The sequence below is a fragment of the Corvus hawaiiensis genome, chromosome 25 (assembly GCF_020740725.1).
Source record: "Corvus hawaiiensis isolate bCorHaw1 chromosome 25, bCorHaw1.pri.cur, whole genome shotgun sequence".
Lineage (NCBI taxonomy): Eukaryota > Metazoa > Chordata > Aves > Passeriformes > Corvidae > Corvus > Corvus hawaiiensis.
Genome location: NC_063237.1, coordinates 2,112,086 through 2,138,500, shown reverse-complemented (window position 1 = coordinate 2,138,500; position 26,415 = coordinate 2,112,086). Strand labels below are relative to the sequence as shown.

Below are 26,415 nucleotides of genomic sequence, written 5' to 3'. Positions count from 1 at the left end.
GATCCCCGGATGGCGAGGGACTGGAATCACATCCCTGAGAGCTGCTGGGCCCATGTTGGGAGGAAAATGTGGACACATTGGGAGCAACTGGGATCAACTGAAGGTACTGGAACCATGCTGAGGGGACTGAGACCGCAACTGGGATCATACTGGGAGCAACTGGGACCACATTTTGGGCAACTGACAGAAACTGGGATTGTCCTGGAGGTAACTGGGAGTAACTGGGAAAGACTGGGATCATTCTGAGGTATCTAGAACATTACTGGGGCGACTGGGAGTCCCTGGGAATGACTACAAGCATGCTGAGGGCAACTGGGATATACTGGGAGCGTCTGTAACCATACTGGGGCTGACTGGAACCATACTGGGAACAGCTGGGGGCAACTGGGACCACACTAGGGGCAACTGGGTGTAACTGGGACCATGTCAGGAGGGACTGGGACTATTCTAGGGGCAACTGGGACCATACTGGGAGGAACTGGGAATAACTGGAACCATGCTGGCGGCAACTGGGATCATACTGGGGTCACAGTGGGAGCAGCTCGGTCCATGCTGTGAGAGACTGGGATCACACTGGGAGTGACTGGAATCATATTGGGATTGACTGGGAGTGGCTGTGAGCAACTGGACTCATAATGAAAGCAACTGGGGAGAACTGGGAGTGACTGGGAGAATGCTGGGGCCTAAAATATCGGGGTCGAAGCTCTGCGGGTCGGGCCCCCCCCGGAGCACACAGCTGGCTGCACAGCTGGCCCTGGCTTCAGTCAAGTGACACTGGGGGGGCCTCTGAGCCCATCCCTGCCCGGGGAGCCTGCAGGGCTGGCAGCCAGCGGCACCTCCTGGGGCCCCTCCTAATTAGGAAGTGTCTAACGAAGATCATCGGCCGCCCGCACCGGACCGAGAGCAGCCACGGTGTGTGGACAGGTCACTGTGGCGTGGGGGTTGATGCATGTTCCTCTTCTGGAGCTAAATGGTGTGATTTTGGAATGTTAATAATCAGGAAAAACGTTGGGTTCGGTGTTTTTTTCAGTGGGACGAGTCAAGGAGTAAACCCAGCTTAATTTGAGCTCAGCCCAGGGATGATGTCTGTGTAGAATAAGCAGCACTTTGTTGGTGAGGCAGTGCCTGAAGTGATTTGGCATCATCCTCCTGATGCAGACCCTGGAATACCAAGCATCTGGATGGGGCAGGTTCACAAACAAGAGACTGCACATGGAGAAAAGCAAGAAGAGGGGTGTGTGATCACTGTGAGGGGGGCTGAGCCCAGTCAGGACATGGCACAGAGTGGCCACACAGGTTTTGCACGTTTTTATTAATAAAATGGCCGATGGTGAAGAATTGACCCCGAAAACCATTTGGCCAGGGCCCTTTGACTGCTCCTCGCCCCTGCCTCCGTTGGAAGCAAACCTATGGTGGCAGTGAGCCCCCGGGGCCGTGCCCGAGGCTGGGCTGCAGCTTTGCCCAGACGCACTCCCGGTGTGCCCCAGCCTCTCTCCTCCCTCTGGGCTTGGGGCGGCTCGCAGGGGGCACGTCAAAACTCCTTAAACCTGCGGGGAGAGGAGAGAAGCGAGCGGCTGAGCGCGGAGAGCAGCGTTGGGATCGATGGTGGACACGGCGATGCTGCCAGAGATGGGAAGGGAAAACAGCTCTGCCCCATCTGCACCACAAGGAGGAGAAGCAGGCACAAGGAGGAGATCCAGACACTGTTTTGTCTCTGGCCAAAGCTGAAATATGCCTAAAAATCCTACGGCATTTGTGCCTCTTCTCTGCAAGCTGCTCCAGAGACGCTCCCCAAAGCCCTAAAGACATTGCAGTAGTTCCACAAACCGAGCCAGCTGCTTCCCCCAGCAGAAACCAGCTGGAATTTGGTGCAAACACAGATGCTATCAACCCCTCCAGGACAGTCCTCATCCTAACCAGCCCCGGTACAAGAGAGCGGAGCCCGACAGCCCTCCACCGGCAGCCGGAGAAGGAGATTTGGGCCGCACTTACCGCAGCACGAGGCCCAGACTATTGGTCTTTCACCTGCAAACACAAGACATAAGGGACGAAATGTTCGCAGGGGGTCGGGGTGTGGCAGCCCCACTGCCAGGAGTGGCTGTGGCCCCTTCCTCTAGGTGTCACATGGAGGGTGGGTGGCAATCAGAGCCAGGCCAGTGCTGATTTGGAGATTATTTATACACTCGCTGCAGTGATTCGGCTGCAGATTTGATTAGTGAGCCCTGGCTGCATGTAATCAAGCTCAGTAGCACAGGTGGGCAAAGCCTTTAAATTCAGCCATTTCAAGTGCATTAATCAATCCCAATCGATTGGGCATCTGGGCTAACATCTCCTAAGTCAGCCGGAGACAAGGATGCACTGCCCAGCCACATCCCCCTCTCCCCACTTCTTCCCACCCCACCACCCTCCCGGACTCTTCCCCAGCCATTGCAATTTGATCCTTTGATTCCCAAATCTTGATCTGAGCCCTAAATGATTGGGGGAGTGGCTATTTCTAGGCTGAGCCTGCAAAGTGAAACTCGGAATCAGAACGAATCAGGCTTGTGTTTGCATTTAATCCTCAGGGCTCAAGTGGAGATACTTACACCAAGCTACTTCCCATCCATCACTGACTCTGTTAGCTGCACACTAGAGCTACAAAGACACAAGGACGGTGTGTTTAGCACCCCAAGTGTTTTTTGAGGTGCAGATGGCTAAAATCCCCCAGGTGCTGCCTTGGCTCAGGGTGGAAATGTCTCTGTGGCCACAGGAGCGAGACATCAGGCAGACGGCTTGGCGAAGCCCGGGGCGATGCCCACGTGAAGATGCAGCAGCAACAGCAAGGGATAACAAACATCTTTCTGGAGTGGCAATGACGCCGTGTTTTGGCATCGTGGGACCAGAGGCTGCCCCAGGTTGGTAACTACGTACCCTCTCTTCCTCGCCATGTAGCCACACCAGCCACGGGCCTCTTTGACCACCACACGAGCAAGGAGCTGCAAGAGGAAGGGTGGAGGATCACTGCAAGGCTGGTGGCACTGCAGCCTCCAGCCTTGGCATGAGTATTTCCATCACCAGGAGATCAACTCTACAGCTCTTCCTAGCAAAGAGCCTATGAACTAAATCTGTGCGAGGAGGACGTTGTTGGGAAAAGCCAAGTGAAGGCAGAGGTTTGGAGTCGATACAGGCCTTTACAGTTTGCCCTGTGCCCGGATGTCTTCTGAGAACCATCTGTACCCTCCACAAGTGAGCAGGCAGCTAAAAGGGAGTGTGTGAAACCCCAGGGTAGAGAAAGGAGTCCTACTGAGGAGAGACCTACCAGACAAGCCAGGACATCAGCAGCTATCAACATGTAAAAGACATTATTCCAGCCCGTGGGAGAGATGAGCCCAGCGAGCAGCGGCCCCAGTGCAGCACCTGCGAGGGCACATGAGCCACATTAGCCCCTGTTCCCCTCCTTGAGAGGGCACCGAGACACCCAGGAACCAGCATCCCCTGGCCATACACACCAACGGATCCCGTGCCGTCGATGATGGCCGTGACAGTCGAAAGGGCTTTGGCATTTCCTTTGAGAGATTCATGGGTTCCCTGTAGGGATGGAGGAATAAAACATAAGGAGCAAAAGCAGCTTTGGGATGCACAGCTGGCAAGTCCCAGAGTGAAGCCGATGTCCCAGGCAGCACTTTCCATGTGTCAGACCCAGCCACAGATGGGAAGACCAAACTCAAATGCTGCCTGCAGCCAAACCATGGCAAAACCTGGATCGCCAACAGCGGGCAGAAATTCCCAGGGGATTTGTCACCAAATATTTCCACTCTGCTTGTGCTCAGAGGGAGATGCAGCAAAACTGAAACACAGTCGTGTGGCCAAGGTGAAAAAGCAACAGGAAAAACCCCCGTGTTTAAGGGAGGGCGCAGAGCGCAGCACCAGGTGTGAGAGCTCTGCCCTTCTCCACTGGGCTTCAGAGGCATTGGAAAACAAAAGTAAAATGCAAAAATCCCAGCAAAACATCCCTCTGGGAAAGAGGGAACAGCCTCTGGGTGTGCAAGGGCAGCGTGGCGGGGTCTGAGGTGCACCTCTTACCAAATCTGCCGACACCGCTGTTGTGATGAGCGCGTAGGGCCCATTAACCAGAGCACCACAGATGATCAGCATCGCTGCAGAGGTACCCGGGAAGAGATTAAATCTTTAGGTGCAGGGAGCAGCAGGACATTGGATCCATCATCCCCAGCTGTGCCACGCATCCATCTCCTGTGCATCTTCATTTTCCCATGGAGATCCCACCCAGCAGGCAGTGAACACTCATCCAACACCACCCTCCCCCAAATTCAGCCTAGGAGCCTGGCTCAGGAGGAGGAATAAAGGCAGGTGAATCCACAGTATCTTCCATCACCAGTGACAGGAGCAGGCTGCACCACGGAGCTCCTTACCTATTGATGTGCCAATGCCGTTCTGACCGATGTGGTTATACAGGAACAGCTGGAAAAGAGACACAAGGAGAAGCAGTTGTGGCTATTCCAGCTGTTCTACCAAGCCATTTCCTTGCAGCAGTACCGTGGGGATGGGATGGAGAATGTGGGGACCTGAATTACTGCTGGTGCCAAGCACCAGCTGGGCTGGGGGGCTGAGTGCACCCCTGACGTCTGCATCCCACCGATGAAATACCTGGCAGCTGGCAAACAGAGGTGCTGCCACGATTTATGGCCACCGAGGCTCTGCTGCCTCCCATGGCTGCAGCCAGACACTAATTTGCCCCCATGGTGCTATCGGGGCTGTGGATGTGACCCAGCCCCTCTGCTTCCCAGTGTGCTCCAGCAAGGCTCCCATCCCCGAGCCAGCCAGGACTGGATTACAGCTAATTAGCTCCGTTGTGGAAGCAAAGCCAAATGAGCTCTGTGCAGGTGCTTGGGAAGGACATCCAGGCCAAGCTCCAGCAGAGCATGAGGCCATTGGCATGGGGGCTTTTGGGATGAAAATCAAAGAGACAAAAGCTGGACTGGCTCAGTGGGACCCCCAAGGCTTTGAGCAGAGTTATGGCAGGATGGGAAAAAAAAAAACCTACAGGGCTTTTTTAGTTGTCACGGTCTCTGTAATCCCCTCCCAGCCCCTAGAGCTGGACATCCCTCCCAGGAACATCTGGGCGCGTGAATCAATCCCAGCTCTCATCTCAGCCGAGCGCATGACCAGCTTATCCCGGGAAGAGGAAGGCAGCTGTGACTCAAAGGAGCCGGAGGATGGCAACCCCTCGTGACAGGTTTGGGGCCCGCGTGACAGCTCACCATGGGAGCGGCGACCACCAGCATCACGCAGCACGTGGTGGCCCTGCCGCCAGTGTAGTCAGAGATGAGGCCAGCAAAGATCCCCCCTACAAGAAAGAGTCACAGGTGTCAGTCACACCACCCCAAAGGCAGAGCTTTGCCCTGCTTTGGCCCCAAATGCAGCGTGATGCTCCTTCATCCCCCATCTTCTGACCAGTACATCCCCAAGGTTAAACACAATAATATCAGAGTGAAGAGCTTTGATTTATCCCTTCCACTTCCTCCCTACAGATGGTTTCTCAGCACTTCCATGCAGCTCTGGTCTCTTCCATGCTTGCAAAGTGCAGGGAAAGAAGTGCCTGAGCAAGCGAGACCTGAGGAAAGAGGCTGTGATGGTCATCAAAACAAATGGATGCCAAAATAAAATTGAGGGGTGTTTGCTGCCTGCTGAGTGCTGTGAACACTGAATAAACCTCTCTGGGGAAAGAGATGGTGTTATCTGTAGGGGGGGACCAGCCAAGGCTGGTCAAGGCCAGGATTGTCCCTAAATCATCCCTGATCCACCTCCTCCACCTGGGTATGTTGACGAACCTAAAATACCCCCAACATCAAAGAGGGTCGACAGGTCCCCGGCTTCCTTGGCACCGAAATGAGCTATGAGGGAGAAGGGAAGAGAAGAGTGAGGAGATGCTTCTTTCGCAAGGCTCGCTCCCGCCTCGCTGCCCCTAAAACTCACCGACGTTGACAATGTAGAGGGGCAGCCAGTAGAGGAAGGTGTAGCTCACCAGTTTGGCAAAGAGCAGGCACAGGGAGAACTCCACCACACCCTGGGAGGAGAGGAGGAGACATCAGAGGAGCCTCCTCCTCCCAGCCTCTTCCGGATGGTGGGTTTTGCCCATTTTCTGCCCTGTGGACACCTTTTGATCATCTGAGCTGCTCTGGCTTTGCAGCACTCACAGGTATCCGAAGTGCCCCAAGGAAGCTGATGGCTTCGGGCTCCTCAGCTGGCTCCTTGGGGCTGTGGGAGTGATCCACACTGCTCTGGCCTGAGAGGCTGAGTGGGCCCTCGTTGGAGGTGACTGCTTCAGGATCCTTCTCACTGATGGTCACTCCTCCAGGATCCTCGTCATGAGCCATCTAAAAGAAAGCCAAAAGCAGGAGAAGTGGCTGTCACAGCTGGAGGAGGCTGAAACATTGGATCTGGGGCATGACCCAGAGGATGCTCACAGTGGAAGAGCAACAGCCATCCCCTGTGACAACTGAACATTGCTCCAATTCCTGCCATTACAGCCTGATGACCCAGTTGCACCCTGAGTGACACCCAGCCCAGGACAAGCCCGTTGGGAATCTGTGCGACTCACGTGATGCAGAGGTGGACTGCAGTCAACATCTTCAGGATCTGCGGGGAGAAGGAATGCCCTGTGAGAGCCTGGACCAGCCCCACTCCACCTGCTCTCCCTCCAGCATCTCGCAGGGGCTGGGAGCCTCCAGGTGTACGCTGCGTCTCTGGGTGCTCTCTTCCCCAGTAAAAACCCAAAGGACTTCCCAGATATTTCCTAGAAAGACAGGCTCAGGAGTGACTGGTACAGGGGATGAGCCTGCCTGGACGACCCCAGAGGATGCTGAGCATCCCCATGGTGGTCAGATCCACATCCCTGCTAGCCATAGGTTGAAAATAAGTATTTGGGGTTGCCAAAAATGCTTCGAGATGGGCAAGGTGGAAAACTGTATCTATTACAGCAGTTGTCTGCTGTGCCTCAGATCACAGCACTCACACTCCACGAGGAAGAAGAAGCAGATGATGCCCACGGTGGTGATGATGATGCCGGGCACAACGAAGGACAGGCCCCAGGCAGAGGAAACCCAGGCGCCGGCGATGAGCGACCCTAAGATGTTGCCGACGGAGGTGTGCGAGTTCCAGATGCCCATGATCAAACCTCTCCTGGTGGGGACACAGCCGGGTCAGTGTCACTGGGGGGGCTGCCAGGGTCAACAGGGACCAGGACTGGCATGGGACGCATGGAGAAGAACTCACTTTCCTTTCCCAAACCAGTTTCCAACGCATGCCACGACTGCAGGCCAGCCAGTCGTCTGCACCAGCCCATTGCAGACCTGGCAAGAGATGGGGAGCATCACCCAGCAAGCACCAACTACAGCCACGGAGCCCTGCACTGTTTTGGGCAACTGGGCTCGAAAATAGCCACCCCTATTCCAAAGCTGTTAAGAAAACACTGGGTTTGTTTGTTTTTTTCCCTGCTGGGGCAGTCCTGGAGCCATTTGCATCATTCCCATGGCTAAACTGGGAGTGGCTGGTGTTGCCAAACCAGCTGCCCGCACTGCTCGGAGATGGGCACACCCGGTGGTTTCGACGCCCACACCACGCACAGCCAGGTTTTGCGGGGAATGGAAATGCTCAGTGATCCCCCGCTCAGAAACAGGGCCACCCTAATCCCTGAAGGCCACTGAAAAACTGGGATATGATAGTGATAAAGCCTGGATATCCTCTAGCACAACACACCTGCACGACGATGAAGTACCAGAGGACATGGATGTCCCAGAAGTAGCCGAGGCCGAAAAGTGCAGTGAAGAGCCCACTCAGCACCATTCCCCCCGACAGGTAATAGCGCAGAGGGAGGCGCTCCCCAAAAATGCCGCTGCAGAGAGAGGGAAGAGCACAACAGAAGCTGTCACGGGTGATGCCACCAATGGGCATTATCACACTGAGCCAGTACCCGAATCCTGAGCGGATCCCTGGCTGCTTTCCCATTAGCATGACCCCATCCCAGTGGAAACCAGTTTCCGGCAGACTGCTGCAAACTGGTGTGTGGAGGGAGGCCCTGGGTACCTGATAAACATCCCGATGGCGTAGGCCACCAGGAAGGCATTATCCAGTGCCCCAAAAAGCTCCTTGTAGTTGTCCCCATCTGGAAAAAAAGATGGGGGCTTACTATTATTGCGATGGTTTATTAGGGCCACCTCAGCCTGGCCCCCACCTTGTGTCCCCTCCCCATGGCTGCTGGCTTGGTCTTGTCCCCCACTCCCAAAAGCCTCATCTCCATGGGGGGTTCTGGCAGCATGGCCAGGTGCCATCAGCATTGGCACCTGGTCCTGTCCTGGATTTCACCACCCGATGCTGCCCTTCGGCCCAGGGGCACAGGACAGACACTCACCACTTAATCACCTCCGGGTGCCTAACGAGCAGCTGGCCCCCTGCCAAACCCCAGCCATGGCCTGGTTTTAGGGAATGGGGGAGCCCAGCTCAGCTGCCATGAGCGTGAGTTTTGGGGTGCTTGGGGGGGCTCAGCCTTACCAAAGGGGGCCCAGCAGCACCATGTGCTGCTGTTGGAGTCATTGTGGGGGTTCAGGCCCAAGGCTGAGCAGTTGGGGTGCAGCTGGCTCTGCAGAGAGAGAGAGAGGGGGTGAAATTGAGGTGCTGTCAGCGCCCCCCTCCCTCTTGTGTCCTCTCCAGGTTCCCTGTCCCCACAGCTGTGGTGAGGCTGGAGCTCACCTTGACGATGCTGATGGGTTTTCGGGAGAGGTGGTAGCTGGTGTAGGAGAGGAAGGTCAGTACCAGAGTCAGCCCCCGATAGCTGTGGGAGGAAGGAAGCAGTCAGGGTTTGTGGGACAGGGATGGGTGGCCTCAGCACCCAACGGGACTCTTCTACTGGATTGGTGACCCAAACCAGCTCAGCTGAGCTGGTCAGGAAGTGAACAGCCCCCCCAAAGCCCAGGACACGGCTTAAAAAGATCAGCTGAGTTTTGTGAGGAGCATAAAGCAGAGTTTCCAGCTCCTCAAGCAGTTACATCGGGGTGAGCAAGTGCCTTCCTGGTGTCATGAGTGGAAACTGCGCTGATTCATCATCACCCCCGGGGTTAATCAAAGATACGCTGGAAAAAAAAAACGCAGGACATGGGATGCCCGAGGCAATACCAGCTCCCCTTCCTCCACCAAATAGCCATTTCCTCCTCTTTGCTTGGATTAAATGCAGGGAAATGGGGGAGTGTGGGCTCAGGAAATGGGGATGCTGCTCCCATCAAAGCTGATGGATAAAGCCTGGAGAATCCCAAGTAGGATCTAGCGCTTTCTGGAGTAAGATGGGCATCTCTGAAGGAGCTCTCCTGCCTTCAGGAAGGGTTTTATGGCAGCACAGAGGATGCAAGTGATCAGAGGCAGCTGCAGCATACAGACATGTCACGGGGTTGCTCCAAGTTTAGAAAAAAACAACAACCTTTTTTTTGGTGGTTTTGGCCCATCCTGCTCCTCTTTGCAGTTTCACTTCTCCCTGGAGCTGCAGCAATGACGGGCACCCTGCAAATCCAGGGCAACCCCCTGTGCTGGGGTGCCGGCTCCAAGGCTGCACTGTGGCTGAGAAATTGCTGCTTCCCACCCCAAAAAATGAATAAACCACCCAAAATCACTGCTAGTGACTGCAGGGCTGATCCAACAGGAGCAGAGAGGCCACAGTAGGGAAGGGGAAGATAAACTTGTCGTGCAGTGCCTGCCTGGGCCAGACACTCGGGTGTTGGTTTTTTTTCTTTTTACTCTATGTGTTCTGGCAGAGAAAATTCCAGCTGATGGAAAACCAGGGGGAGTGCTTGGCAATGGGCTTCCAAAAAATCCAAATATTAATTGAAATTAAATGGGCAGAGGGCCCATCACCTCGTCAAAAGAGAAGGCGGCCGGCAAGGTCTCTGTGTTGGCCACATCACACTGAATTTTGAGCCTGAGGGCCTGAGACATCTGGAGGCTGGCGAGTGCTGCTGCCCATCTCGGGGTTCTCCCCCACTCCTGGGCCGAGTTCAAAGCCCTGAGCTGCAATTGTTGTGGGCTGACCCCATTTCACAGTGGGTCGGGTGCCTGAGGGCGATGCTGGGCCCTGGGTGAGTGGCCCCCAATCCTGTGCAGGTCCCCACCCCAAGTCTTGTCCCCATCCTGGTGCCGGTCCCCACAAGAAGTGACCTGCCAATCCAAGTCTGGTTCCCGTCCCAGTGTCAGTCCCCAGACAAGTGGTCTCCAGTCTGGCGTTGGTCCCAGTGCTGGCCCCCATGCCGGTGCCAGTCCGTTGGTCCAGGGTCAGTCTCCATCCCAGCGCCAGTCCCTATGCCCAGGGCCAGTCTCTATTCCAATTCCACTTCCAGTGGGTGCCAGTCCCCAGTGGAATGACACCCCCTCCTCCCTAACCCAGGGCTGATCGCTGCACCGGTTCTGGTCCCCATCCTGGTGTCGGCTCCTGTGTCCAGGGCTAGTCTCTATTCCAGTGCTGGTCCACGAAAGAGTGAGCCCCGTTCCAGAGACTGTCCCTATCCCGGTGCCGATACCCTCTCTGCCCGATGTCAGTCCCTATCCCGGTGCCAGTCCCGATCCCGGTGACAGTCCCGATCCCGGCGCCGGTCCCTTTGTCCCGAGCCGGTCCCGATTCCCGTGCCGGTCCCTACGTCCAGGACCAGTCCCGATCCCTCTGTTCAGAGCCGGTCCCGATCCCGCTGCCGTCCCCCCCATCCCGCTCCCCGATCCCGCTCACCGGCTGTCCCGGGGGAGGGCGCGGAGCAGGCGAACCCCGGGGGCGAGCGCTGCCCTCATGGCGGGCGGCGGCGGCGGCGGCACTCGGGCACCCCCCGGCTCCTTTTCACCGCCCCCGGGGCCGCCGCTCCCGCCCCGCCGGCCCCGGTCCCGCCCCGGCCCTGCCCGAGCACAGCCCCGGCAGCGACGGGTGAACCGGGCTGTCCTCGCTCCCCCTAAAACAAAAATCCCCTTCAAATCCGGCTGGAACGAGAGAACGGCCGCGCTGGGCAGCGGGAGGCGGCAAAGCCCCGAAGGGACCGAGCAGCCCGGTTCGTATCTCCCCCGGGGCTCTGTGAGCTTCCCCAGATGCTGCTTTTTCCAGCAGAAAAAACTGGATTTAACTTTACCACTCCCATTCCCAGCAACCCTCGACCAGCCTTCACTGAACTACTCCAGACATGCTTTGGGGTCACTGTCAGGGATTTGGGGAGACCTCCTCTCACCCCCCCGCCCCTTTCAAAGCATCCCGTTGATCCTGCTAGGGGCAGATCGACGATGAGGCGCAGCAGCAGCTTTATTTATTCCTTTAACTAAGCCCCAAATCAGCCCACAGCCCCTTTGGGGATCCCTCCAGAGAGGTAGGAACAGGGGTCCCCAGGGCCTGAGCAAGCCCTTGGGGACCTGCCAAAGAACTGCTTGTCCTCATCTGCCCGAGAGGTGAAATCAGTTACATAAAACCCATTTGCAGCTTTAGCCCTTTGCTTCCCTGCCCCGTCACAGGGCAGATCCTGCCCTTTCTGCACCCACTCCAACACCCTGAATTAGGACCGCAGCACCTTCCCGTGACGCAAGCGGCAGCATCAGCCAGCACGGATCCCTCAGTGAATGATTCCCCAGGGGGAACTGAGGAGCAGTCCCTGGCTCTGTGCCTCTGTGCCACCTCTGGACCGGGGGTGGGTTTGCTTTGTGCCCAATGGGATGGGAACGGGGAAAAGAAATGATCCGGCACGCTCGGCCACCCATCCTTCCTGCCACGGTTAATATTGGAGAGGGCAGCCAGCAAGGAGTAAATATTAATGACAGGGTATGGAGTAACCTCTGCCCAGGACCACGTTACCCCACCACAGGCAGTTTTGGGAAAACCCATCTTGCTCCAGTCACCCCTGCAAAGGGCTGCAGGGTTTTTTTACTAGGAAAATGCTCCTTTCTGCAGCAAAGTAGAGGCTATGGGAGCATGGGTCAGGTAGGAAGCTGTGTGGGTGTTACTGGAAAAGAGGGCCTCACACAGAAAAGGAGGAGGTTCTAGAAAGGGATCCACGTGGCAAGGGCTGGCAGAAGCCCTAGGAAAAGGGAGAGAAGGGAGTAGGGAAAGGTTAGAAATCCTCCCCTAAGAGATACTGACCCCTGGCACCTCATTTCTCCTCCTTTCACACTTCAAATGAGACAAACAAACCTTGAAAACAGTTTATTCCACAGTCAAATGCTGGAATGCAAGTGCCTGCCATAAACCAACCCCACAGAACAATCGTCTCCCTTCACCTCGACCATCGCCCAACTGCACACCTGGAGCAGAGTGGGAGAGGCACAGCACAAACTGGAGCACACAAACTAGGAGAGCAAAGGTGACATGGTCCTGGCAGCTGGTGTGGAGGGACAGGCAGGACACGGCACAGCCCCGCTCCCTACTCACAGCAGTCGCTGGGATACGGAGCTGCCTCGGTCACAGACGCTTCCCCGAGCGGGCACAGAGAGCAGCCAAGTCCCGGAGAGGCCGTGTGGCTGCATGGGCCCAGGAGGAGATCACCGAGTGCAGCGCCTGGCTGTAGGCTGAGCGGGACAGGGACACAGAAACGGTGTGAGGGCACCAGAGTTGCACTTACAGCCCAAAACTGGGCTTGGCTCTAGCCTTTCACCAGAGCAGAGACACAGCAATTGGGGTTTAAGGTAAATGGACATGCCTGTAGTTTTCCACACACCTGTTTGCACACTCGGCACGCTCCCGATTATAAAGCAGTACACAAGCCAAAGATTATTTTATGAACCCCAATGTCTCCATTTTCCCTCCTGGATGACTTCCGGTTGCCCAGCCAGCTACATTCCCAAGCTGTGCTCAAGGTCAGAGCACTCCATCACCTAAGGAAGGCCCCTTCCACACACCTTTGTGCATCCTCCCAGCAGAAGATTCAGCATTTAAGGCAGAGGGCTCTGTGCCCCTAATGAGATGCTTCGCAGCATTTTCCTCATGGTTGTGTCCCCAGCCACACGTGGCCGTGTCACAGCTGTGTTATTTAACACATTGTAGGGGCTGGTGCCTTGCTGAGGATGCCACTACACTCCCTAAGGGACAGAGGCTGGGTCAAGCAGCAAAGCCCCTGACTTGCCCTCTCCAGAGCATATTTGGAGGAGCATCTTCTGCACAGCGGCCCAGGGGCATGGGAAAACCTATTCTGGTTTGATTTCTCCCTGTGTAATCAGGCCCAGATGTCTCCTCTCTGGAAGCAGGCGCTCCTACCTTTGTGGTTTTTGTAGAAGACGCAGTTATTGGCACAGGTATCCGGGTGGGAATCCCAGAAATCGGACCCACAGGAACAGAGCGGGGGCAAGTCGATGTTAGAGAGTTTGATTTTCTCCCTCATCTGGGCTCTCAGAGCTTCCACATACCTGCAAGGGATCAAGCATTCACCTCTGCCAGTGACACCTGGCTCTGCACGGGGAGCGCAGACTGCCTGTACCTTGTGTGCTCCTTATCCCGCTGCCTTCTGTCCCTCACTCTCCTCTCCTGCAGCTGAAGCTGGGCCAGGGCTTCCCAGGTTCCTTCTCCTGGGGAGAGTTCTCTCTGCTCAGCCATGTCTTGCATCCTCTGCTCCTCTTGCCGGCGCAGATTCTCCTTCTCCCTCTTAATCCTGCAGAAACACACGTGCTTAGAGAACGAGCTTCCCCATCCCAATCTCCATTCCTGGCTGGTCCCCAGCTGTGAGGTCAGGGCACAGGAATATGGATGATGCAGCTGCTTTCAAAGGCAAAAGGAATTCTGTATTAATCACAGCATTAAATAAATATAAATAAATATATTTGCTTTAAACATAAAATGGTCAAAAGAGCTTCCCAAGCCTCAATTCTTCCCCCCATATAGCAACAGCAGCCTGTGAATGCTCTCCTGCCCTCAAACTCTTCCTGCCTGCCTGTTTTCTCACCATCATGCACCTCCTCTTTCAGTTCCTTCCTGCATCACATCCACACGTGCTCCTGCCATCTCCAGTTCCCCAGAGCTGCGCTTCCGTCCTTAAACCAAGCATGTAGGCTGGACTGTTCAATACCCATCAGAAAGGACCAACACCTCAGCTTCCCATTGCTTCTGAGGCAGCTTGGATCCTTCTGTAAGCAGCTTCCAGCACAGGGAAGCGTGACAGGGCTGGATACAGCACAGACACTCCAAGGATCCCAACTTTACTCCAAAACAGGATTTAAGATGTACTTTTAACCAAGTTTTCCTCTATTTCCTCAATCTCCCTTGCACCTACACGGCCCTCCAGCCCTTCAGTGGGACCTGGGTTGTGTAATTCCCACCAAGCAGCAGCAGCAATTGCAAAGCACAAAGACTTTACACCAATGTAGCTGACATTTTATTCCCAAATGCAACAATGTGTCCCAGGCCACTCCTTGCCGGGGGCATTTAAACCGTAATCAAGGCTGGGAAGAAGCCAGGGGAAGGCAGTGCCACGGGACATTTCAGACCTTACTTCATGTAGGGGGTCAAATCTTTACATCCAGAAGGAAAGTGCTGAAGTCGAACTTCTCTGGTTGAGTTATAAACTTGGCAATGTTTTTTACATGAAATGTAGAACCTTAAGTACAGCACCATAAATCTGCTCCAGAAACTGAGCCCAAGGCCAACTCGCAGCTTTACACCCCACAATTCTCTTCAGAAGAGCTCACCCAGCTCTCCTCTGCAGACATTCCAAGGGGAAAAAAAAAAATAAAAAGGTATCACACTAACTAGGAAGTCCCTGGAGCCTTGCCAGCATTCCCAGGGTAGGACAAGCTCTCCAAAGCTCCCAAGTGCCATTGGAATGTCAGGATGTGGCTGGAGGAGCAGTTTTTCCCAGAAAAATGCCCATGAAAATCCTGCCCTGGGGTGCCTGTCCCGCTCCCCCAAAGCCTGATCATGGAAGAGCCAGGATGGTCAGATTTAGGTCAGTTCATTCAAAACCAGGGGAAAAAACAAAAATGAGAGGATCTTTCCTATTTTGCTGTGAATTTGCAGAGCTCCTCCTTAATGAACCCCTTCACAGGAGAAGCTGAGAAACCCCCAGCACAAGTGATACTTTCACACAGATACCAAGTGTTCAACTCTGGAACAAATGCCTAGACATCATTTTATTACACTGTATAAGTTTTTATGGCTGTGAGGGTGAAGGGTTTGATACTAAAAATGCCAGGGATAATCACAGCTTAACCATAATAACATGACCTCCCCCCAAAGTTTCTAAACACAGGCTTGGGTTCCCAGAGTCATGGTTTGGGAAGTTGCACCTCTCCCAGCCCCATGTTTTGGCTCCCAACTCCTAAACAAGCTGCACAGGGACTTGAAAACCAGATAGAGAAGTGCTAAAGGACTCAACATGGCCCAAGGGTCTCTCTTGAGGGGCTGGTTGTGTGAATCCCACCCCAGGGGGGTTTACAGGTCAGTGCCTGGTTTACACCAGACAAGCTCGTAAGACTTTCTCAACCTTCTGAAGGACCCTGTCCTGATGGAGGAGGTGACCCCACCAGCTGCACAGACTCACTGGGCAACTCTCTGCTGCCTCTCTCGCTGCCGCTGCTGTTCCCTCACTCGCTCCCGTTCCACGGCCATGAAGAGGCGCCGGCACCGCAGGAATTCGCTCTGCCGCTTCGGAGAAGAACAGAAGGACATTTGGGAAGGATATCTGGGATAAATATCGAGCAATATCAGTGTTCAGCTTAATTTCTAGAGGATGGAATCTTGCTCTTTCCCTAAAAGACCCTCAAACATCTCCAAGTGCACGTGACCCAGGACTGGGAAGCTGGAGAGGTGGCACTGAGGTAGGAAAGACCAAGTCATCTCAAAGCATTGGAGAGCTTTGCACCAGCATCCCTCCACTGAAGCTTCCTACAGATGGAAGCTCTGCCACCTGGCAAACTCCGAAACTCTCACTTGGCTGAGAGAAAAAGAGCCAATTCCAACTTCAGCCCACTTGAATTTGGATCCACCTGGACACTGGTGCTCCCCTGCAGCTCACTGGAATCCTGTACCTCCTCCAAAAGATGAACGTATGACACCAAGCTGGACTCTCTACATGCGGGAGAACCACAGAGGTGGCAAAACCACTGCTGAGACAAATCCAGGGGCCCTGCAGGGAAGAATTCCCATATGGATACTCAGGGTTTAGTGTCTGGGCTTTGGCTGATCCCACTGATGCTGCAAGGGCAGGGAAACCTCCTGGCTAAAGCTCACATCAAAAGCCCTCCTGCTGTGGGGTACAAAGATAGTTTGAGCTCCATGACTCCCAAAAGTTTAATGCATAGATTTTTTTTCCTCATGAATGCCAAAACCTTTGGGCTGAGTTTGTCCACCTCACTCAGTGGAAAGAGCCCAGCACAGCTGGAGATAGAGGAGGACAAGGAGAGATCACCAGGCTGCCAGTGAAGAAAACCGGATGGAAAAAACCCAGGCAGAGAAGAGTGCTGCAAAACCAGTTATCTTGGATGGATCAGAGCCAAGGAGATAAAAAGCAAGGGGAAAGGGAAAGGCAGGGTTAGAAGGAGCAGCCTGAGAAGCCCCAGCTGTTGTCACACTGGCGAGAAACTGCAACCATATTTGGGATCAGTTGGTTGGAAGACACTTTTAAGGAACGAAAAGCATGCAAATTGTTCAGTTTCATGTTGCAAGCTGCAAAAAAGGTGACAGGAGAGGGAGATGTTCCTCTTCATGGCAGGAGGAAGCAGGAAAATAAAAGTCATTGGCTTTAGGCATCCAAGACAAACATCATCACTCTGTATCATCCAGATAAGCACGAGCCAAACTGTCCCAGACACAGGCTGGAAGCCCTCACTGTGGCATCATCCACTCGGCATCAGGCCTGCAGGCTGGGCTTGAGGCTATCCCCAAAATCAGAGGAACCTTTATATTCCAGCCTTGTATCTAAACAAGATAAGTTGGCTTTGTTCTTTCTTTCTTTTAGTTTTTTTTAAAGCATTTTTGGCAGCTTCTTGGGCTCCCTACAACTACAGCAAGCGCCCTTTGGTTTTGCCAGGTAGAATGAATGGAGCCTGTTTCTCCTTCAAACTTTTGGTGTTATTGAGATCCCAGATTTTGTAGGAGGAGTAGGTAACAGTTGCACTTAGTCAGGACAGATTTTAAAAAATAACCTGGTAGCTTTGCCCCAGAGCTGAGACACCATCAAAGCTGACAAACTAAACCCAGTAGGGGTTTCACACATCAAAGCTCCTCTGAGGCTTCTTATTTGAGCCAACAGCATTCCCAACACCCAATCCCTTTCAAACAAAACCACAAGGGCTTGGCTCCCCTGGACAGACCTGCTTCCTGGTTTCCTCTTGGTCAACACCAGCCCAGAGCTTGATGGGAGGCTGGTATTCAGTATGTGGCCTCCCAGGAGGCTCAGGCAGGCTCGAGTCCTTCACCAACCCATCACAGACCTGAGAGACAATGGAAGGGAGCAGCATCAGCATGGCTGCAGTTAAGTTCCCCATCTTCCCCCAGCAACATGCACTTCACTGGAGGCAGGGCCTCTGTGTGATCCCTACAGACCTCACTGGGATGACCCACCTGTGAAATGGGTTTTATCTGGGGTACAAGTTGGCCATGAACAGGAGAGATGTGCCACATCTTGACATAGGAGTCTGAGCACCAAAGCTTTGTCAAAACACCTCTAAAGATATCCTTGGAAGAGGGTTCTGGTTTACTTTAAATACAGATGCACATTTCCCCATACCAAACTTCTATTATGAACTTTGTGAAGTGTGAAACAAATAACTAAGTGTAAGGGGAATTCCACAGCCAACAGCTCCCAAAACCTCTGTGTGAACCTCATCATAAACTTCCGCTGTCTCCCCAGCTCACTTATCTGCCCAGCCAGTATTTCTGCTCCAAGCTGGACTAATCCCCAGGCAAGGTTGGGCACACACTACCACAGCCATAAAGCCTTTGCCAACCACCCCAGGTAATTTGGATTAACCGTTTTCACCTCCCAGATGCTCAAAAAAACTGCCTGAAAACAAAAGAGAAAGGATAAGTACATCAACCCCTCCTGGGCAGCGCCTGCCACCCCCAGGCACTGGGATTGTCACAGCCACCTCTGATACAAAGCTTTTTTTTTTTCCCCTTTTCCAGGTTTCTGACTGATTTGATCTCTTCCACCCTCAGGTCTTTTGGTGTGGCCTGAGTATGGCTCTGGGTATGATGTGACTGCACGCCCTCAGTTTCAGCTTTCCTCTGGGCAGCTGCCAACCAGCATCACAAGCAGGCAGGAATCAAACCCTTCAAGGCCACAACTGTACCTGAAAGCAGGGAATGGCAGCACCAATCTCACTGAGCTCCAATACTGCCCCCGAGCCCGCTAGGAGGACTGTAGGCTTAAGAGTTAAGCTGGCCTGAGGGAGCAACTCCAAGAGCAGCCTCTTCCAGACACCAAAATAAATATAACGATCTGAACCTCTTAAGACCAACTTTGAATGAGTCTTACTTTTTTAAATTCAATTTTGACGTAGAAGTCATCATCCTGCCCAGTGCCATGTGCGGCCGTGCCCTGCTCCAGCAGCTCAGCAGGCAGATCGTGGTGTCCCGCCAGCAGCAGCTCCTCACTCTTGTCCATGGGCACTGCAGCTGCCAGGCAAGGCTCTGGTTTCTGGAGAAGGGAGGACATGGGTGTAAACACGGAATTGAAATCTGGCTGCTTTGGTGCCAAGGGAAAGCTGAACACCCTCAGAGCAGCTTTAACATGAGGCTGTGTGTGCTGTCACTTGGATGTGATCTGGCAGCGGCATGTGTTCAGCAGCACCATGGGGCACCAGAGCTGGCAAACAGGAATGTAGCAGGGTGACTGTGACTACGCTCTTCCCAACTGCAGAAGCAGAGGGACAGACGTGTGGGGTGAAGGGGAGGCAAGGCAAAAACCTCTCCAGGCACTGTTTCACAGTGGCAAGGAGCTGGGATCTCTGAGCGACACTCGAGTGCAGAGCGCACTCCTTCAGATGGGAAGTGGGCAGGCTCCCCAGTGGCAATCCACAATATTTTGAGAGGCAGCAGATTGTTTCCTACAAACTAAAGAATCAAAATGCCAGAAGCAAGCTTGAAGCCAGGATAAATTTTTTTCCCTTGCTTTTTTTTTTTTTTCTTCAGCATGGTGGGAAAGGAAGAGCAGGACTGCTGACAGTGGGAAAGGATGGATCCATAGGAGAACAGACCATGCCAAGAACTCCTTGATATGGCTCTGCTGCTGTTTGGGAAGGACAGAGAACAGCCTGGAGTCTGAACATGGAATTATTTGATAAGCACAGGAATTACTCCATCAACCCCATTATGACAGACATGACAGAATAGCTGCTTCGGTGAGGATAAGGGAATAGAGGGGAAGGGTTACTGCTTTGGAAGGTTGCTCTGGAGCACTGAAGGTAGAAAGACACGAAACTGTGGAAAAACACCACCAACTTTGTGGAATGAGACCTTGGGGAAAGGAATTTGGGTGCTGCCATGCTGGGGAGCTACAGCAGTCCACCAAACCCTGAAGACAAAGACTCAGTGAACAGGATGAGCTGGAACCCCGGACAGGTCATTTCCAGGCAATTACCATTTCGGTATCTGCTTGGGAAAGCAGGCAATTAACTCTTTGGATGCTTTTGACCTCAAAAGAAATCTTGAGGGGAGAGAGAGAGCAACAATTTTAGGAACATTAATTATTGATTGTGGGGAATGCAACACTTTACAGGGAAAAAGGAAAAAGAAGAAAAATGCAGAAAACAGGACTGAAAGAAAAAAAACTATTTCAGCCAAAGGCTTGCTTTGAGCTAGCAGCAGCAGGGAGAAAAACGCTGGCACTATTACTGGGAAGAAAAAGTCAGGTTATTCCTAGAAGCTGAGGTTTTTAAGGGGGATGGACCTGCCCTGGGCAGCTGCCAGGAGCAGCAGCTAAGGTGCAAACAGCTCCCTGAAACCTATGGAGGTCCAGATTATCAGAAAAGGGCACAAGGAGTGTCTTTCTTTATTTAAAGAAGGGGGAAAGGAAATACCAAATAGAAGATTTTAGCCTCAAGAGCTTAACTGTGACTTTTGAAAAAACAAGAGGAAATCACCTTGCAAACTGCCTGTAAGCCACGAGAAAACAAGATAAGCAGCAACCAGCATAAATTTGTCAAGAGCGAGTCAGGTCAGCCCAAGATGAATGTCTCCTACAACAGAAGGAAGAGGCCTCAGGCAAAGAGCAGCTGAAGACTCTGGGGTTCAGCTGAGCTCTTGACATGGCCTAATTCAAGTCTGGGGTAAAGCAAAACCTGTTAGATGGAAGTCTGATGTGGGATGTGCAAAACTGATTAAAAACATGGCCCAGATTTGGTCTCGGGAGTTCATTGCACAGAAATAGGGTAAGAACCAGGTGGGCTCTGCTCTTTGATTTCATTATCAGCCTGGATGAAGGAAGAAAGAAGCATCTTGATTAAGCTACTGACCCCACTTGCACTGTGGAAGTACTGGCTGAAAAACCCGTGGGTTCAAACCAAAGAAATGGGCTGGAATACACAGCACAAGGAAATCCAGGGAGCACAAAAGCAGAGGCAGCACTACCAAGGGGGTTAAGTCCATGGTTATGTCTGTGGCAGCCTTTTGTACCTGAAGAGAAGGGAACACGCTGCTGTCCTGCCAGCCTGGGAACATGCCAAATCTTCATACAGGGAGAGATTCAGATTAATATTGGAGCTTTTTTCTCCTCATATATCATGGAGTAATAAAACAGGGCAATGCAATAAATCAATACATTCGTCCCAGAATAAATCACCCAGGGAAGCTGTTAAACTTCCTTATGCAGATTAACTGTAGCTGCAGTGAGGCTGGGGTGGGAGGATGGCCCCAAACCCCTCCCAGTGTTTCTCACTGCTGTGGATGACTTGCCCAGGACTCCCACATATCTCCTGTAAGCCTCTGCCTCACCTGGGCAGTGGCTCCATTATTTATGTGAGGTCATAAATCAGCCCATCTCACTGAATGCACTGAGGGCTCAAACAAGAGGGGTGTTTGGTACTGGGAACAGGTAACGAGGTTTTTGAACCCATAATTATTGTGTTTCTCTGAGTCCTACTTGCAGAGCTGACTGACTTCATCAGAAATCCAAGAGTACACAGAAGAGGAAGAGCCAGACCAGCCCTTCTATAAAGGGTAGTTTCTAGATAATCAGCCAAGATCTACTTCACCTTTGGTGAACCTGAAAAAGAGAAGGGAATGAAGATGTACAGGATGGGCAGGAAACTGGCTGCAGAGGCAGTAAGACAAAACACCAGGCTGGGTTGCTGCTGGTGTTCTCCAAAGAACGTCAGTTTACGAAAGGTCTTGGCATAGAGACTGGGATAATAGCTACAACACAAAGGTGTTCTTGAGAACTGGAGGAGCAAAATCAGAATGAAATTCAGCAGAGCAAAAGGTGGGACTGACCTCCTTCCATGCACTGATTTAAGGAAAGCAGCTGCCTGCCAACCATTCATAGCAGAAGCCAGCCCCAGGTAAGGAAAACCCTCCAGATCTTTGCCACCCACACAAAACAAGGGATTGAAGCAATGGAAAGAGTTGTTGAGGTTTGAAGAAATAAAGGCACCTGAAGGGAGGGCTGGTCATCACATTCCTCCTAGATACACAGATCACAATCTCAACCTTTAGAAGTCTTTTTTGCATTCTTGAGTTCATCTCAGAGATGTTTTCACACACTTTATCCTGCTGCCTTCTCCGAAATGGGTTACCCCTGAGGTGAGTCAGGAAAGCACAATTTATTTCATTCCTGCTGGGGAAACTTCCTGAATTATGCTTTGGATTTGCTAACATTAGAGCCAAACCTTCAGCAGTTTGCAGGGTGGTTTCTCTGCCCTCACCCCAGGCAGCCCTGGCTCACCTCCAGCCTCCAGGCGCCGGGGAACACAGTCCTGGTCCTGCGGGACGCCAGCCTGCGCCGAACCTGCTTCACAGCCCTGCTGAGCTGTGCCCAGAGGGAAGGCAAAGAAAAGACAGGACAAGTTCAGCTGCACGGAGAGATCTCCCAATCAGTCTGCTCCAGCCAAGGAGCTCAACCAAGGCAGCACGACCCAACACACAATCAGCCAGGGGTCTTTCAGAGCTGCCCCGTGGTACTGAAACCCTGATCCAGGCAACTCATCTGCTCCCAAAAAATGTTGCTGAGATGCCAGATCCCAAATTTTCCTGCTTGGCATCTACCCAGAAGTGATTTTCCAGCCCAAGGTACTTCAATTGGAATAACTCCAGCTCCTAGGCGAGCACACAGACTTTCTAAATCACCAAATGCACCATAAATATCACTATTAAAAAAAATAATAAAAAGCTTAAACAGTCCTGAAGGCAGGTTTTCCCAGATTTTGGTCTGCACGAGACAAGCTGCAATGAGCTGGCACCACCTAGTGCCACCTCTGCGCCAGGACACGGCTGGGAAAACACCGCGCCTGCGAGCAGCCAGACCACTTCAGCGACAGCATCCTGCACGAGCCACGCAGCTGGATGCTCTTGGGAGCAGCACAACATTCAGGGTGACAACGCGAGCTAACATTTCACTCAATATCTAGACCCAAATATTTGGGATGTGCTGTAGAAGAAAAAAGGAAACATTGCCAGTTCCTCATTTCAAACGCTGAGGATCCAAAATGCCGAAGCAGCGATGGAAAGGCAGGAGGGGCACGGCTCACCTCGGCAGCTTGTTGCTGGAATGGCTCACCATGCTTCTCTTCCAGCTGGGCTGGAATGATGGTGGGAGCAGGGAGACTCTGGAACAGGCACGTGTTCTTCCAGGGGGTCGAATACTGCACAGCAACGCAGCTCTCCCTCTCTGCCTGCCAGGAAAAAGCCATGTGAGATCTCCAACCGTGACCCGGCAAGATGTCAACAGTGGTAACATTTCACCACCCTTGGGTGAAATTTCTTGGGAGGGAGGTTTTGGCTCTCCGTGCTGAGAGAATACAAAGAACCATCAGGCTCTTTGGGGCTGAGGGTATTTGCGGGCTTCCCACTTGGAGCTGGCAGAGTTACATGAGGACATCCCTAGTCAGCCATGGAAACAGCCCAAACAGCCCAAGGGTGGCCAAAGCTGGTGACATCTCAGTGCATTCTCTTTTCTGCCACAGTCAGATCCTGGCAAGTCTCCCCAGCACTTGTTTGAGAGTAGAAAGGATTAAATATATTCACGGGATAATCCAAAACAAACCCATGGGGGAAAAGGGAATGTGGAGACAGAGGGAAAGCGTTGCTTGAAAACTACTTGGCTGCTCTGGAAAAGGGATGGGAAAAGAGACAGCAGAAAAGCTGTCAGGAGACAAATGCAGCCAGGAGACATCCACATCACTCCCAGCTCCTGCCTGGCTGTTTTTTTAACTCCAGGCAATTCCGCAGAGAGCTTCAGGACTCTGTTCTGCTGTTGCCTGAGGGACCCAGCAACCTTTCCCTGTGGAGGCTTCAAAGCACCTCCAGCACCAGCCAAAGTGTGGCATTGACCCAGCCTGCCTGGACACTGTTTGCCATCACAGGGTCTGGAACCTCCGATTTTCTCACTTTTTCTCATTAACCCCTTGCCTTAAGCTCCAGCGTTTGGATTTTTCCCAGTTAATGTTGGGTTTGGAGGAGTTTCTCCTGACAGAGCCTCACTTACTGCTTCAAAGGCCTTCTGCAGCTCCTGCCTCCGGCGCATCCTGACCTGCCGGTTCACCCGCTGCCTCACCTCGCCCTGGAATCTCCTCAGGCTGGCTGCCTTCTTCCGCTGCTGCTCCTTCAGCTCCTCCTCCACCCGGAATGCTGAAGCCTGAAAGAGGTGGAAGCAGAGTTCACCAGGTTTTTATTACGCTGTAGCATCAGAGCAGTTTGCATCCCTGTATCCCTCTTTCCCACAGCTGGAGCGACCAGGCAGACAAGCAGCACCCAGAGCAAACTTCATGTTTTGTTTCAAAATATGTGGAGTAACAGCTTGGACACTGGGTTATTATGGGCTGGATTGTGTCTGGCTAGGGATACGGAGCACGCACACCTCTGCCTCTCTGCAGCACACAGGGAAGGAAAGAAAAAGGACACTCACGGAGCAGCTCCCAGCTCCTGCTCCCATGAAAGGATGCTCATACATCCAAAGCCTGGATCCAAAAGGAACAGGCCAGCCCCTCACCCTGTTAACGTTCTGCAAGGCTGGAAGCACATCAGGGAAGCAGTTCACAGAGTACAGCACTGCTCCGGAATGTCTTTACCATCTGAAGTGAAAGATTAAGAGCAATGACCTGAAAAACCCCAAAAATCCCATTTTATTCTCCTTGTGATTCTGCCAAGCAACTCTGCAACACCACCATGGCTTAAATTAAAACAGCATTGCTCTCCTGGCTGCCACCACAGCAAGAGAAACCAGAGACTGAAGGGATGGAGGAAAGGGGCGAGGCCAAAGATGAACTTGGAACAGCAGGGTCAGCACAGCCCAAGAAAACTCCAAGATGGGGAGAAACCCACACTATGCTATGGATGAAACCAAGACAGTGCTCCAGGGAACAGCCCAGTGCCATCTCACTCACTGCCCAACCTCAGCAGCAACTCTGATTCATGAGGCATTACTGTGTATTAATTAAAAATGTATTAAATAAGCTCAGATAACCCTGGGCAGCTTCATTCACCTCTGGAAGCCTCACATGATGGAGGCCCAGGAGCATCCAGGCCCCCTGAAGCTGTTATGAAAAGTTTAGCTCCCCCAGAAGTTTCACAGTGCCAAGATGGAAGTTCTGTGGAATATGGAGATGATTGATTTCCATAAATTATCTCAACCTTTCAGGATTTAAATTACAATATAGAAATAAATCATCTCAGAAGGACAGGAGCTTCTGTAATGTTCAGACATTAATTACAGGGGACTGAACTCATCATCCAATATTTAATGCACTTTTAGTCCTCTTAGAATAACCCTCAAAGTAGAAAACCCTGAGATAAGCATCCATGAAGATTTCCTTAATGTTTCTAATGGGGTACAGTGGGGATTGGCTCCTGACACTGAAACACTCAATTTATTATTTTTTTTAATCAGCAACACCGAATAAAATCTCAACTCCCTGACATCCTTTAGGGATGAGTGGGAAAGCGAGAAGCAGCACTGGCTGCGTTCCCCACCTGGCTGATGTTTATAACTGATGCATTTCTCCTCAAAAAAATACAATTTTTTGGAGGGTGATCAACTTGGAGAGATGTTGTGGGCTTGTGCAAAGGGGAGGCCGGACTACACAGGCATCACAGTTCTGACCCCACTAAATCACATTAAAACTAATTATTATTTTTAGGAGACATGTTCCTGGCTGCCTTCAGGCTGTGAAAAAGATCGCTTTTGGCTCTGTTCCCCCCTGGGGTTTTACTGGCACATTGAGGGGTCAGAGATGCCCCGGCAGATGGTGCCCTCGGTGCACTCACGAAGGCCGGGCTTTGCTCCGGCTGTCCCGGCGCATTCTCCACCCAGACGACCACGGGGGCCACGCTCTGGTTCCTCTCGGCCAGCACCCGCCAGCTGTGCTGCCGGGGTCTCCCCTGGTGCTTCCCCGGGGGCTTCCCGGCCCCCCAGCGCTGCTCCTTCGAGGAGGGCATGATGCCAGCACCACCGCGGGCCCGGTCCTGGGGAAGGGGAGCAGAGGTGAGGGTATCTCCCCGGGCATCCCAGCCTGCACCCTGCCCCCCGCGCCCACCTCCCCTCAGCCACGGTTCGCCCCAGTGCCCTCCCAGTTCTCCAGCTCCCGGGCACCCCACACTGACTGGGTACCCCCAGCCCTTCGTGGCTGAGTGCCTCCTACACCCCCATCACCACACCCTGTCCCCCCAGTTATCCAACCCCACGGCACCCCACCTTCAGCTCCCCCCTTCGTGGTCAAATCTCCCTGTACCCCCCACCCCAACCAGCCCCCTCCGCAAGCACCTCATCGCGCCGCACCCCCCGTGCCCTCGTACCCTCATCTCCCCATCCACCCCCGGGCACTCCTCACACCCCGACCCGCCACGGCCTCGGGCCCATCCTCCCGTATCCCCCCAGCCGCCTCCGCGGGGCCCTGCACCTTCATCCCCCAGAACCCCCCGAGCCCCTCACAGCCTGGCGCCCCGAGCCCCGCCGAGCCCCCTCAGGCCGCACCAACCGCCGCTTCCGCCGCCACCGGAGCTTTGAATCCCGGCGCCACTTCCGCCGCACGGACGCGCCCCGGACACGCCTCGGACACGCCTCGGACACGCCTCGGACACGCCCCGGACACGCCTCGGACACGCCCCGGACGCTCCCCGGACACGCCGCGGGCTCATCCGCCACGTCCATCCTTGCCCCGCCTCCAGCCCCGCCCCGCTGCATCACCACCTACAGCCCGCCCCCAGCCCCACCCAGTCCCGCAGGGTCCTGGGGCTGCCGGTTCGAGTCCCGCCTCTTGTGGAAAGCGGGTGGGGGA

At 53.4% G+C, this 26,415-nt stretch overlaps 2 protein-coding genes across 6 annotated transcripts; both read right to left on the bottom strand.

Moving 5' to 3' along the window:
- Positions 1-1,293: 1,293 nt before the first annotated feature.
- Positions 1,294-10,854, bottom strand: SLC37A2 (solute carrier family 37 member 2). 5 transcript variants are annotated; one of them, XM_048329034.1, is made up of 20 exons: positions 10,760-10,854; positions 8,746-8,827; positions 8,548-8,635; positions 8,083-8,161; positions 7,756-7,891; positions 7,273-7,349; positions 7,013-7,179; positions 6,599-6,636; positions 6,195-6,374; positions 5,974-6,064; positions 5,829-5,891; positions 5,259-5,344; positions 4,410-4,458; positions 4,063-4,136; positions 3,489-3,567; positions 3,299-3,396; positions 2,911-2,975; positions 2,586-2,634; positions 1,993-2,025; positions 1,294-1,547 (listed from the first exon to the last, which is right to left on the bottom strand). In XM_048329034.1, the coding sequence occupies exons 1-18, from the start codon at positions 10,816-10,818 to the stop codon at positions 2,592-2,594; spliced, it is 1,554 nt and encodes a 517-aa protein (XP_048184991.1). In that variant the 5' UTR covers positions 10,819-10,854; the 3' UTR covers positions 1,294-1,547; positions 1,993-2,025; positions 2,586-2,591. The 5 variants fall into 5 exon arrangements, 4 of the variants coding, with proteins under 4 accessions (XP_048184991.1, XP_048184994.1, XP_048184993.1 ...); XR_007208257.1 differs by having other exon boundaries at positions 2,586-2,975; XM_048329037.1 differs by lacking the exon at positions 2,586-2,634.
- Positions 10,855-12,190: 1,336 nt separating this feature from the next.
- On the bottom strand, positions 12,191-26,288 carry CCDC15 (coiled-coil domain containing 15). The gene is made up of 11 exons (XM_048328540.1): positions 26,112-26,288; positions 25,406-25,603; positions 23,628-23,777; positions 22,672-22,815; positions 21,870-21,953; positions 18,465-18,626; positions 17,299-17,418; positions 15,528-15,631; positions 13,473-13,643; positions 13,253-13,401; positions 12,191-12,567 (listed from the first exon to the last, which is right to left on the bottom strand). The coding sequence occupies exons 1-11, from the start codon at positions 26,286-26,288 to the stop codon at positions 12,461-12,463; spliced, it is 1,566 nt and encodes a 521-aa protein (XP_048184497.1). The 3' UTR covers positions 12,191-12,460.
- Positions 26,289-26,415: the final 127 nt, after the last annotated feature.